This window comes from Gymnodraco acuticeps, unplaced genomic scaffold, assembly GCF_902827175.1.
Source record: "Gymnodraco acuticeps unplaced genomic scaffold, fGymAcu1.1, whole genome shotgun sequence".
NCBI classification, from domain to species: domain Eukaryota; kingdom Metazoa; phylum Chordata; class Actinopteri; order Perciformes; family Bathydraconidae; genus Gymnodraco; species Gymnodraco acuticeps.
In genome coordinates, this window is record NW_022989742.1 from 562,082 (window position 1) to 576,175 (window position 14,094).

At 42.5% G+C, this 14,094-nt stretch overlaps 1 protein-coding gene across 1 annotated transcript; it reads right to left on the reverse strand.

The window, feature by feature from the left end:
- Positions 1 to 279: 279 nt before the first annotated feature.
- On the reverse strand, positions 280 to 4,300 carry LOC117534101. Its single transcript, XM_034198524.1, has 2 exons — positions 1,890 to 4,300; positions 280 to 1,496 (listed from the first exon to the last, which is right to left on the reverse strand). The coding sequence occupies exons 1-2, from the start codon at positions 4,108 to 4,110 to the stop codon at positions 1,120 to 1,122; spliced, it is 2,598 nt and encodes an 865-aa protein (XP_034054415.1). The 5' UTR covers positions 4,111 to 4,300; the 3' UTR covers positions 280 to 1,119.
- Positions 4,301 to 14,094: the final 9,794 nt, after the last annotated feature.

The window sequence follows — 14,094 nt, forward strand, 5'->3', positions numbered from 1 at the left end:
AAACAGTATAAATGACAAACATAGTTCCGTGTTAGACACACAATAACATGCACAGCATGTGAGATAATAAAAGTAATACAAACACAACAACATACCTCGTTGGGCTGCATGCTCTGTAAACAGAGGGAAGTATTCTTCAGTTCTCTTCACAACTTATATGTATAAGAATACAAAACTAACGGAGCTTTAAGTATCCGTGCATCTTACTCTGAGGGTGCTTCTCATGTACTCGCTCTCTAACTCACGCGAGAACAGCATAACGAGATGTGAGCTTGGACTTCAAAATAAAAGACGAAATATTGCACGCATGAAACATTACAACAATAATTATTATTACACTTAGAAAATACACATTACAGTTAAATTATGAACATGTCAAGGCTGCACTTACACTCCCACCAAATCACACATTACTCGTGAGATTTCACACAAAAGATTATTGTACAAAGTACATGCTTTACCCTTTGAAATAGACATTACCTGTAGATAACAACTTAACATGGAATCTCAGGCAACACATTAAACACCTTATTCTGCCTCAAGCAGAGTAACAACCTTGTGTGCAGGTCTTTCAAGGAACACAGTCCTAATTGTGGGTTTACCCTTTTTGTCAAATGTGCTTTGGCTAACCAGTAATTTAAGTTTTCTGACCCTACTATCTGACCCTGGAAAGACTTCTTTAGTCTTCTTTCAAGACAATTTAGGCGGTGTACTGCACACGTCTTGTTGTCAGGTAACTTTGGTCTTTCGCCTTTGAATGGTTGTACATTCATTGGTTCTTTGTTTCACACCTTGGTGTTCTTTGGCATGTCGTTTCAGTCTTGCAACTGCTCTTGACCAATCAGAGCATTTCTGTAAGCGATCCAATAATGACCCGTCTTCCTTGCGAAGTTCAGGATCATCCTTATTGATTTCTCCCACCTTGCATTCTCTTACAGGTAGGTCCTTTTGCCAAATAAACTTTGGTCCTGTGAACCAGTTTGAAGTCTTCAGTTGCTCTGCAGTTAAACCTTGAGGCATGATCTGCTGGATTGTCTTTAACTTTGGTTCGGCTCACATAGTGTACTTCATTTTTGAGACTGAGAGAAGGTTCTACACCTGGTGTCACTTGTCTTACTACTATGCGATGGCGTCTCCATAATCTAGACAGGGATTCATGTTTCCAACAATACTCCATCCAAGGTCTGTACGTTGTGCGTAAGGTTGATTTTCTTTACCAGACACAACTTCTCTTGGAAGTAAAGCTTGTGAGTAGTTGTACCCTATGAGCAGACCCACTTCACAGTCTTGCAGAGGTGCAATCTCTCCTTGGAGGTGCTCGAGATGAGACCAAGCTTTTGCAGTTTCATCTGTTGGTATGTGAGTTCTGTTGGCTGGAATGAAGTCACGTGTATAGACTGGTGGTAAGGGAATCTTTTTACCGGAGTAAAAGCCTCTGACTTGTAAGTTGTTCACTCTTTGAGCGCTTACAACTGTGGTTCTTGAGGTCATAGTAGATTACATTACATTGCATTTAGCTGACGCTTTTATCCAAAGTGACTTACAATAAGTACATTCGACCAGGAAGACACAACCTTGAAGAAAACAGAATCATATAAGTATATCAGGTTTCATAGAGCCAAACATTTCAAGTGCTACTCAACTGGCTTTAGGTAATCCAGTCCTTTATTAGTATAAAAGTGCTTCGTTAATCGTTCTAACGCTCGAAGTGGAGTCGAAAGAGATGAGTTTTCAGTTTGCGCCGGAAGATGTGCAAGCTATCTGCCGTCCTGATGTCAATGGGGAGCTCATTCCACCATCTTGGAGCCAGGACAGCAAACCCACGTGTTTTCGCCGATGGGAACTTGGGTCCCCCTCGCAGCGAGGGCGCAACGAGTCGTTTGGCTTATATAGCTTGAGCTTGACTTGTTGTTTACTTGCTTCCAAAGCCTCAGCTACTTCACTTAGCACAAATGTTGTGTCACTTTGAGAATCCAACAGAGCGTATACAAGGATTTCTTCTGCTGGTTGACATGTGGATGAAAGCCAGACTGGAATTATAGCAGCTGTTTGTGTATTACCTTCACCAAGTATTACTCTGTTGGAAATAGCCGCTGTGGTTCTTTCTTCTTGTTGTGTTGGTTGAAGTCTTTCTTTGTATCTTTCTCGATTTGTACGCTCTTCATGCAGACAGGTAGGATGTTGCTTCTTGCACACTTCACATACACTCCTACTGTGGCAGCTCCTTGACTGATGGCCAGTCTCGAGACATCCAAAGCATAGCTTCTGAGCTTGAATGTACTTGATTCTGTCTGGGACAGCTTGCTCCATGAACTTCCTGCAATTGTGCAAGGAATGCCAATTCTTCTTACAGAGAATACATGTTAAGACAGTGTTTTCGTCTGAACTTGTGGTCAGTGTCTTTGCTGCAAAGCTTTGTTGTCTTTGAGATTTGGTGTTTTCAGCTTCACCTTGCTTCAGTGATTGCAATGATGTGACAGGGTTACAGGCAATCTTTGCTTCTCTTGTCAAAAACTTTACAAATTGGCTGAAGGAGGGAAATTGTTTACTGTCTTCTTGGACTTCAGTAACCTTCCGATTCCAGCTTGCAGTTAGCCAATCTGGTAATTTTGAAAGTATTTGCCTGTTTTCATTACAGTCATTCAAGATCTCTAATGCCTTGATATGGACCATGGCAGCCTCGCAACTACGGAGAAAGTCTGCAAAATCTCTGAGCTCAAAGCTGTCCTTAGATCCTATCTTGGGCCACGATTGAAGCTTGTCTCTATAGGCTTTTGCAATTGTAAATGGATTCCCATATCTCTCCTCCAAAATCTCCCATGCTGCAACATAGGCAGATTTGGTTCCGAGCAGGAAATAACCATCAAGTGCTTTCTTAGCTTGTCCACCAACATATCTCCTTAAGTAGTATATATTTTCTTTGTCTTGGATGTTCTTCTGGTCAATCAGTATTTCAAATGAAAGTTTCCAGTAATTGTATTTCAATGCATCCCCACTGAATACTGAGGGTTCAGGAACTGGAATTCTGTTGGCAGTTAAGGCACCAGCTAGCACCTTAACAAGCTCTGCTGTACTTTCACTTGAGGAAGTAGTGATAACCTGTCGTTGAGGACTTGTGGGAGCAGGCACTGGGTTACTTACCAGATCCCTCTCTAGCACGTCTTTCCATTCTTCTTTAATGGACTCTTCTTGGTCATACACTTGCATTCTTGCTCGTGCTGCATTTAAATCTTTTACTGCTTCCAAATGCTGTATTTTTCTCCGTTTGTCATCCAGAGTCTGTTGTAGAGCTACATGCTCTTCTTCTAGACAAGCTTTAATTTTAGCTTTCTCTTCCTCGCTTTCTGAACGATGTCTTAACTCTTCTGATTCTCTTTCTGAACGATGTCTTAACTCTTCTGATTCTCTTTCTGAACGACGCCTCATGGCTGCAGTCTCTTGATCAGCTATCTTTCTTTTAGCTTCTGCTTCCAGGCACTGAATCTCCAAATGTTCTCTTTCTTGTTCTTGTAACACTTTCAGAACAGCTTGGCTTGCAGCAGCCTCAGCAGCAGCTTCTTGTCGTTTCACAGAAGACTGGTTCGATTGCTTGGAGTTGCTTTTCGAAGAAGAAGTGTAGGTGCTTGAGTTAAAGAGAGAACCTGCTTCAGGCCAATCTTTCTTTTCTCCTTCTGGAACCTTTCCATCGAGGAGACTTGAGGCTCTGATGATGACAAACTTAGAAATCTCTGCACACAGATCCACTCTTCGACGCGTGTCCTGGTCTGGAGTTGAGATTGTACGCAGATCCTCATAAACATGTTTGACATCTTCTGACAAACTTGTGACATCATGAATTATGTCATTAAGCAAATCCTCAGACAAAGACTCTGTTGTTTGAGATAATGGCCGCTTAGCTGTTTTCACTTGTGTTCTCCATTTCTCATAATTGTAGTTGAACTTTTGTAGGAGCGTTTTCATTTGTTCTTCTTGCATTTCTCTACCCTTTTCTGTAGGAGTTTTAGTTCTTTGACCTCTTCTTAGCTGCTGTGCTTCAGTGTTATCCACAGCTTCGTATTGGGACTCTGCACTTTCCCTAACCTGAATTGTAGGCTCACTAGACTTAGACATTAGTAATCACTACTTTAAAGTGACTCACTTTTATAAACAGCAAAATGCAGTTAAACCTTTTAATGAACTTTCAACACTTACTCAAATGTAAGTGTGACTTAAATGTACCCTATAAGACTTCAATAGAGGTAGAAATGCACTTAAAATAGAAAATGTGCAAAAAACAGCTTAATTGAACTTTACACCTTTCAAAAATAGACTCAAAAATAAGACTTCAGAACTTCAATGAAATAACTTTCACTTATTATCCCCAAAAACACACTTTGAATTAGAAATTGGAAATAAAAACACTTGTGTTCCCTTTAACTTTACGCCTTAATTAACAAGCCTTAATAAAATGACATGAGCAAATAAGTCAAAACGCTAACCACACACGCTACTATAGTTGGCACTCACGGTAATAATGGTTTAGCAAACCTTTACAGAAGCCCTTTATTCGGATCACTATTGATTTCTTAGTGTCCAAGTTCTTTATGGCTCTGTCTTGAAGCGTTGCTCTTTTAAGAACTGCGCGCGTCGTCCACTTCTGTGTGTGCATGCGTAGTTTCTCCTCCTCCGGCGGCCATTTGAAGACAGCCTAGTGCTCAGTCCGTGATCCTCTGAAGTTGCCGCTTCGTCAATTAAGACACACTCGCGTCGATGGACAGTCGAGTTTTCACTGTAATTCCCTCGAAGCACAGGCAGACACAAGTGGCTTTCTCATAACGGGTTTATTCCTCCGAATCCACCGTGAAAACTACACAAACAAACAGTATAAATGACAAACATAGTTCCGTGTTAGACACACAATAACATGCACAGCATGTGAGATAATAAACATAAAAGTAATACAAACACAACAACATACCTCGTTGCGCTGCATGCTCTGTAAACAGAGGGAAGTATTCTTCAGTTCTCTTCACAACTTATATGTATAAGAATACAAAACTAACGGAGCTTTAAGTATCCGTGCATCTTACTCTGAGGGTGCTTCTCATGTACTCGCTCTCTAACTCACGCGAGAACAGCATAACGAGACGTGAGCTTGGACTTCAAAATAAAAGACGAAATATTGCACGCATGAAACATTACAACAATAATTATTATTACACTTAGAAAATACACATTACAGTTAAATTATGAACATGTCAAGGCTGCACTTACACAACTAATTTAATAGGTTCTCCATACCTTAAGCTACCAATATAACTCTTGTTATCCTTTTTCACAACATGCAATATTAAAACTGGCCCACTAGTTGGAGACAAACGCCCAGTAATGTTTGTTTAGTCTGAATGTATGGCCATAGACGTATGGCTTACAACATGCAATGACTTGACCTTCCACTAGAGAGCAGCAAATACCTACTCATAATAAAGCAAATCGCATCAGTCTTGCACTTTTGGAAGGATTACAGTGCATTTGACTCCCTTTAAACATAATTATAAACTACCACGTTTGTCGCGTTTGCAATGACGTGGTTGTACAAAATAAAATCACTGCAAACTTTGCAGCAGCCACAACATTTCAAATTAAAATCAATAATCAAAATAAAAAGGCATGTAGTCACAAAGTAATAAGGTTCAGCCCACTAGCCACTGGTGTCATTGAACTCCAAAATCTATTTGTAATGTATCTGTTATAGAGCACCAACGTGTTTACATTTCTGTGTGTGCTTGCATGAGTACAGTGTGAGCCTGTGTTTGTATCTGTGTGCATGCATGCATGTGCTGGTTTGTTTGTTTATGCAAGTGCATATGTTTGCATAAAGTGTGTTTTGTGTAGTGCCATTTGTGTGTGTTCTGCCTGTCCAGGTGATCCTGGGGCCGTGGTGTGGTCTGTGGGGAGAGAAGGAGAGGGATCGCAGAGAGGCCCAGGCAGCTGTATTTGGGATAAACAGACATTACCCTGCTGTGTTCTAATTTACTGAAGAGTGGGAATTAAACTTTAAACTCATCCCGCCCCTCTGCAGTCCAGTTCTGCATGCTCCTGGCCATAAACAACCACTTGCACAATGTGCATAATCAAAGTGTTTCCCCATCAAAGATAAGGCTTTTTAGTATCAAATTCACACCCCTATTGGCTTTGAAGGTTGTAGTAAAACACAGCTTCTGAGTTTTTGCCATCCTTGAATACTTTTGAAAACAACCATCATCAACATAGAAACTTTTTACAGGCACCTTTCTAGCCAATGGGGATTTAGTTTGTAATGTTCAATGATTAGAACAGGACATATTGAGACAATCTCACTGTGTCCATAGCACACAGAGTCCTATAACAGCATCTCATAGTTTTAGTACCAAACACTGCGGACAAAACCTGAAAAAAGAAGCAGCACTTGTTTTTCCCTGATTAGTTATAAATTGCCTAACCAGGAGTGTTCCGCAATCCCACTCAACTCAACACAGACGTTCCAATATTGGTATTTTCCAGATGAGAGTCATTAAAACATGCTGAAGCGTTGCATAATTATGAGTTCAAGACTAATTCATATTGCTGTAATATCTCATTTGAATGGCCAGAATAATTACTGGGTTAAATGCAATGGGAGCTTTCTCTCACTGCAGGTTTACACAGGAGAATGACATGTGGCTTTCATATAAGAATTAGTCAAATTCCTCATCTCTGGCAGTCAAATTGAAACAGGTTGGCTTCTCTCTCTCTGCTCTGATGTTTTGCAACCACTATAGGCCCACCACCTGGATGAGTGGATGACAAACAAACTGCACATTTTCCTTCCAGTAACTGACCAAATAGATATTTATAACCAGCTGGTCACCTCCCCCACCCACTGGGCCCCCTCTCCTCAGCCACGGCTGTGAGAGCTCCCTTTAAAGACCAGTTGTGTCACTTCTGGCTTTGTTCTTAAACAAAGAGAACTGCCCCTCATCTGCCCGTAATTGGGCCGACTCTTGGAATGCGCTTGATGTCTCCGCGCGGGCCATTGCCGCTCCAACAGACAGGCAAGGGGTTTCTGGGACGGGAGATGAATTAGTGGAAGTCCATCCAACACCCTTATTCTGTTTTATTTTGCTTTCCTTTTCTTCCTTACCTCCTCTATCATGCTTTTTACCTCTGTTTCACCCTCTCAGTGGTCCATTTTCTCAGGCTGGAGGATCCCTGAATTGAAATAAAGAAATCCCACACTCACAGTAAATGGAACAGTCTGCTGATTGACTTCCCTGGGTCTGTTTGGTCTCTCTGAGCTGCACCACCTCGCTAAGGTTGGGTGGTTGGACGCACTACAAGGCCGATCTGCGGCACATGTCACTAGCAGTTACCGAGGTGATGTTGACCATGGGCAGATGCTTGAGAGGGGATTGGAGGGTGTTTACGGCATTGTTACTAAAGGGAAGCAATTTAGGGAGTTCAAATTCCACTTTCAAGGAAGGAAAATTGTTGAAACAGTAGTTGGCAGGCTACCAAAAGCCTGAGCCCCTAATTGTTTTCATTAATAGCAAATAATCTCAAAGTGCTTACTCGGTATGCTGGGAAACATTATGGTGTTATGTTCAAGACATGTACATCTGGGAAGCCTCTGAGGATTAGGTTGGACATTTGTCTGTAGCAATCACACGAACCCCAGGTGTTCATGTGAAGGTTTAAGGACTTTTACGCTCCAACCACAGATATGTGAGTGTCTTTGTGGAGGTGTTGTGTACCTTTTGGTGTTTAAGCAACCTTGCCCTCAGGATCCGACCCTTTGGTTTTGGTCATGACTCATTTACTCCCGAATCCTTCACCTTTCACCCCCAGCTCCACTCTCCATGTCACTTGCTAGCAACCCTGGATAAGTAAATACATGATGTAATGTGTGGTTTTCGCCTCCACCCCCCCAAAGCCCCCACCAGCCACCTCCACCCACATCCAGAGGTGATTAAACTGTAGCACAGCAGTTTTAGGTGGGGATAGCTGGGTGTGGTCATAAAAGAGGTAGGGAAATGGAGGGGAATTTAACAAGGCTGGTTTTGGGCAAATATAATGGAAGGGAGGGGTGCATGCAGGTCACCAACAGGGCGGGACTAAGAGCAGAGAGACGTCACAGTCGTGGTTGATCAGTCTGGGCTGGGGCTCCTCTGTCCCTGCAGCCTGTAGCCGGGGTCAGGCCAGCGGCTCCACCTCCCCCCGGCTGTCTGGGCTCCAGGTTCCAGGTGGGTGATTGGGGCTGTTGACTTCAGCATACGGCAGCCGCTGCCTGGTCCTGTTGCCCGTAACGATCTCCTCCAGGGCTCCCAGACCCATTGTCATTCAGACTCCCTGCTACAATTCTCAAGTCTCCCTCCGCGCTGGAGCCTGGCCTGGGATGGGCTGCCTGACTGCTTTCCCCATGTTTGTTTGTGTGAGAGAATTTGAGTTTGACAAGAATAACAAGTCTTTATATGTGGTGGTTTTTCATTACAATGGGTGAGACCTAATAATGGAGTCTATTGTTTGTTATTGGGGTTAGGGTTAGGGTTGTGTGTGTTGCCGTCTCTTTTGCTTTTTGACCTGAAACAGGTTACAGTTCAAGCATTCAAGTAACCTTAATAAATAGCGGGACATTTTGGAAGATTTAAATGAGGATTGATACTACTGTCATATTTGAGTATTTAATTTGAAGTTGGGTCCAGGAGATCATTAGCTTAGCTTAGCATTAAGACTTACAACTAATGGAAACAGCTAGCTTGGCTTTTCTAAGTCCACTTCACCTTTAAACTTCGCTATCATGCTGCATTTTCATCATTCATTCCATTGAAAAAACAAAGTTTGAAAATTACATATTTTGGTTTCAGTGTTAGGTTCCAGAGTATTTGTTGGCCAGAAACAGTGATTTCCTGCAGTTTCCGATGGTTACCGCGGCCTCACAGTGAAGACAAGAAAGGGTCACTGTGAACTTCTCGTCTTCCGTGAAAAATGTATTGTTGACTGCTTTAATAGAACAAAAGGATGCTGCAATGTTTCAAAAGGTGGACAAGTCTGCCTGCCTGGTTTCTGTCGGCAGGTAGTAGTCTTTCATTTTAGTAAAAAAACTTGGTGTGAGTGAATCAGAGCACTTCACGAGGGCCATCTTTAGACCATAAACCTTATCAGGAGAACTCAGTAACTGTACATGTAAGTTTTGATGTGCTCTCTTCGACCCGTCATAATAGAGCAGCCCCACTTCTTAACATGCCAGGCAGGAGAAGAAAGTATTTGTCAAAACACATTTTGGAATTCCATGTTAAGAGATGAGCAGTGCAGAAAGCATGAGCGAGTTCAGAAAATAGCACAGAGTTCAAATTATAGACTGTGTAAATGATGACTTGTGGGTGACGTTGAACATTTAGCCTTTTAAGTCGGCTGTTCGGGTATCAGTCACTTTCACCTCCATGTAAAAGTAAACTTGCTGGGGAAACAGACAGCCGTGGAGTGGAAAGACCCAGGAAGATTAATGAGGTGTGTCTTTCCTCTTTCACACCATCCCTCTCTTTATCCCTCTGTTTGCCTGTGTGGGCTGTGGGTCCATGTGTGGGGGTCCATGTGGGGTGGCCCGATTGGGTAACATGCTGAGGTAAACAAGTAAAGTAGACAGCAGGGTGACGTTCCTCTCACTCAGCTCTATACACATCAAACAGGGAGCTAGTGTTGGCTTGTTTGGACAGACACCTTCTCCAGCTCATTTTATCCCAATGCTAGCCACTTTAATACACACTTGGTATTCATCATTCGTTTTTCCCAGCAGAACTTTGCTTTCTTGATGAGAGGCCAATCTCACATACTGTGTGTATAGCCTATAATATGTCTATTAATGGAAGGGCTACAGAAAATAGGCTGGTAGTTTAGCTTAGGATAACACTTGGAATCAGGGGAACACTAGCATGGATCTGTCTGAAGATAGGGACTGGTAGGGATTAAGCAAATGAGATATAACATTAATCGATGAGCTTTAGAGATTGTATGTGGGTTTGGTTACTGGCTAACTGCTTCCAGTAAGTCAAGCTATTTAAGTAATTTAACAGACAGATCAGCAAAAAAACAAACATTATTTTCCATTCTCTCTTGCAAGAAAGTCTTTGCTGCACTGCTTTCAGAAGTTCTGCCTTTTAGCCTTTCTTCTAGTACAGATTTCAAATCCCTATATAAGCAGAAGGATCATGTCTATTCCATTGTCCCTGAGAACTTCTTCTCTTTTAGATCTGCCTGTCATTTACAAGGTGAGTGTTCTGCCCTCAGGACCCCTGTGGCCCTGCATGGAGACCTACATGTGTTCGGCCGATTCTCAATGTTTTCAGATGATGTTTCACACTGTCAGGGTTGACTTATCTGAGTGGGGAAAAGTTCCCAGGGAATAGACTTATCCCACAGACAGCTTTGGAATGTTTTTACAGAACAGCGCGGGGACCCTTAAAGACGGGTATACTCTGCAAAACTGCCTCTGTGGTAAGTAGAGCAAGACATATTCATATCTTCTTGTTTGTTGTGTAAGTACTGTCGGAATTGCAATTACTTTTTATTTTCTATTAATCTATTTGTTTTAATGACCATTTCATATTTTGTACTTTTATTCCCAAGTAGAGTAGGGGCCTCTGTGGTGTTTGGTTATATACCGTGATGGCTGGTAAAGTAGAAAGACATACCACAAAACCCTGTGGCACTTAAGTCATTTTATGTTGCTCTTCTAGGGCCCCATCTGTACATATTTCCTTTTCACAACCTTTCCTGGTAATGCTTCCTCCTGTGTAGTGGACACTTAGCTGTGTTTTGTTAAATTGATTGACTGTGATAGTATTCCTTCAATCTCCCTGGGAGTCAAACACGTCAAATGTGGTGTTTTGCATGGAAAGTGTTGCCCTTTGCTAAAAAGTGTATGCTCATATATACTTCTGAACATTCTGGTTGCCAGAACAATTGGAAAAAAAATGATTTATATAGCCTATTTGGATCAATGTATAGATATATCCCCTTTTTTCAATCTCTTTCCTCTCCCCCTTCCTATCATTTATTTTCTAGGAGAGGAGCTGGGAGATGGGACCGCAAGTCCCCTCAGAGGCTTGGTCCTCCATCAGTATCCTTAATGGATGTCAGATGTGTGTGAGAGGAGGCCGTAGCGTGAGTGTGTTTCATGTTAGTTCTCAGCGTGATGAGCAGGGAAGCAGCTGGAGATGAACAGAAACTGCCCCGGCCTCCTTTACAATACCTCCATTTTTTCCTTCTGTCCTTTTTAAGTAATGCTCTCCTGCTTTTCCCAGTGTAATATATTGGTATTAATAAAGGGAAACCAAGGCAAACATTCTGTAATGGGAGAAGAGAGGAAGATGTTTTTGTTTCCTGGAGACTGCAGCCTCTTAACTTTTTCTCACTATAAATCTCGTGGCAGTTTCAATGGTTGGATGACCATGCACTGTGTTAACGTTTCCCTGAGTTGATTACAAAGGAGTTCAAGGCAAACGGCTCTGTTATTGCTTACAGTCATCGTACCTTATAGTATGCTACAGTGGAGCACTTCAATCGCATGCGCTGTCATACAATATCAATTTGGATCTCTAAAGGAATTTGTTATTCACCAAAACTATTGCTGCGTAGAGATTATTCTTTACAGTAATGGCTTCTGAGTGAACACAACTGAAGGCCAATTCCCTTCTGGCTTGGCAAATCACATCCAAATTGCTTAATGGGAATTCAAGTTTCCCACAAACTTCTTTGTTGGAGCAGCATCCTTTTACCACAAGCGTTTAATACTGCGGCTCACATTTCTTCTGCCTTCACAGTAACATTTTCTTTGCATGAGCTGAGAGGCTTTCTCTGCAATATTGCTCCTCTGGGAGAGCTGGGGATGAGGACAGTGCTGGGTTGCTTAGACTAATGAGTGAATAATACAGCACAATGGCAAACTGTATGATGTTGACTGCTGCTGTTTACAAGGTGATGGAAAATAAACAACGCCAGGTGTTTTCTAAAGAAGGACCCATCTAATGCATGAGTCAAAATGAGTATCCCACTACAGTCAACAAACAAGCTTGCTCGCAGTGAGTAAGACTTGGGTGGCTGATGTGTGGGCAAGCCCATTAAGTGGAGCAAGGGGAGTTGAGAAGTGTAGTTTTGTTTGTGTGAGATCATGACGTTGTCCACACTGAGCAGGCTTTACCCAAAAACATATTTTGTGTGTCAAAACAAACTCAAATCCACAATAGTTTTTCCAGGTTTTATGGAAAATCCACCCCAATATCAAAAACAACAGGTAAAAAAGGTTGATTTTGTTCCACTTGAATAATTTATTTGGTGTCAAAAAAAGAGTATGTTTGATGCGGCTGTTAAGCAGGTGAAAAGTATTTTTTGCACTGCTTTGATAAGATCGCATCAAAGCTCTATTATTGTGAAGCTATTAATCACAAATACAGAGGCATATTCAAGTGTAGAATAATTGATGACACAAGAGTGGAGTTAAACATTTAAAATATGTTTTCCCAATAGATTTCTGTATTCCTCTTCCTTGAGGCTACATTTTACTCTAAAACCGACAAGGTATTTTCTGTGGTGCTTAACCAGTTATCTCTGCAATGCAACTCTAAACGAACCAAAGGCCTTACCCAAACCACGAGAGCAAGGGTGCGTTTTCGCAAAGATTTACTTTGGAGATTTTTCAAAAGCTAAATGTGGAAAGAGTGCCAAACTGTGAGACAAAAGTTTGCATTTTTTAAATGTTTACTTGAAAGAAAATATTTCTATTTACTCTAATTGTCATGAATAAAAAGAATAAGAAAAAAACTAGAGGCATAGAGACAAAGCGTAACAGAGAATCATAGAGGTTCATTTGTGAGGGAGCTGAGGGCAACTGGGGTTGAGGCAGGTTGGCTGATGGTTGGGGAATTTGAGCGGGCGGGCAGTTGGTTCCCTTTGCTCTGCCGGGCGGGGGCGGAGGGCCTCATTATATCTCTATCCATGTCGGGCCCTTAAGTCCGTCTCCTCAGCGCCTGTTCTGTTTGTTTAGAGAGCCACAGCCTTTTTAAGCTACGTTTGGCCTAATGAGCCCATTATCTGTCAATGATCCACAAAGAGGCCCTCCTCTCTCTCTCTCTCCCTCCCTGCGTAGTAGCTCACCCTGCTTCCCCTTCCCCTCCTTTCACCCTATTTTTATGCCACTTTTCCCCCTTTTATCTTGTGCAGCTCACAGCCTGCCCTCTCTTTCTCCATCCACCTTGTTTAGCTCATTTTCTCCTCCCTGCTGCCCCACTCACACACTGTGCTCATTTCTCTCCCCCAGGACAACAGCAAAACCTCCTCCTTTTTAAAACCTCTCCGCCTCCACGTGCATTTTATGTCGTTGTTGGGAACTTCTTTGGTCTGGTTTTAACGGCCTCACACCTGCAGACAATGTTGTCTCTCTCCATCACAGCTGACAGTAGCAGCGGAGGGCAGTTGTCTGTAGGCGGGTGATGAGGAAGATTTGCGAGGACCCCATCAGGAGCATGATACCTACAGGATGCTGACTTTCACTTTGGGAATACAAACTATGTCTGTGTTTTCATGTTGGCTCATATGTCCATGAGTCTTTTTGCAGGTGTTACAGGTGTGCATTTGGGAGTGAATTCTCAGACACCCCGTTCCACCAGTGCTCAGCATGTGGGACCCCCTCTTCATTTCTAGCAGAAGCCACAGGAAGCCGCTGTAGATCAGGTCTCTGCATAGACTTCTATGGATGTTAATACTAAAGGTTTAATAAGAGTGGTCTGGCAGTAGTGGAGAAAGAGGAAGGAATGCCGTCCTCATGGCCATACTCACAGCAGGATTAACTGCAAGAGCTGCACTCTCCAACCTCCACAAGTTCGACCCCTCTCACAGCTGCTTTTGTCTTGGAAGAAGGGTGTGAGGAGGAGGGAGGAGAGGAAGAAAAGAGAAGAAGAAAGACAAAAAAAATTAATCTGCTGGGTGCAGGATCTTAATTCGATTTAATGAAGGGAGCTTTAAGTCTGAGGGGCTTTACACTCACACACCTACACAAGCAAGTACACACACACACACACACACACACACACACACACACACACA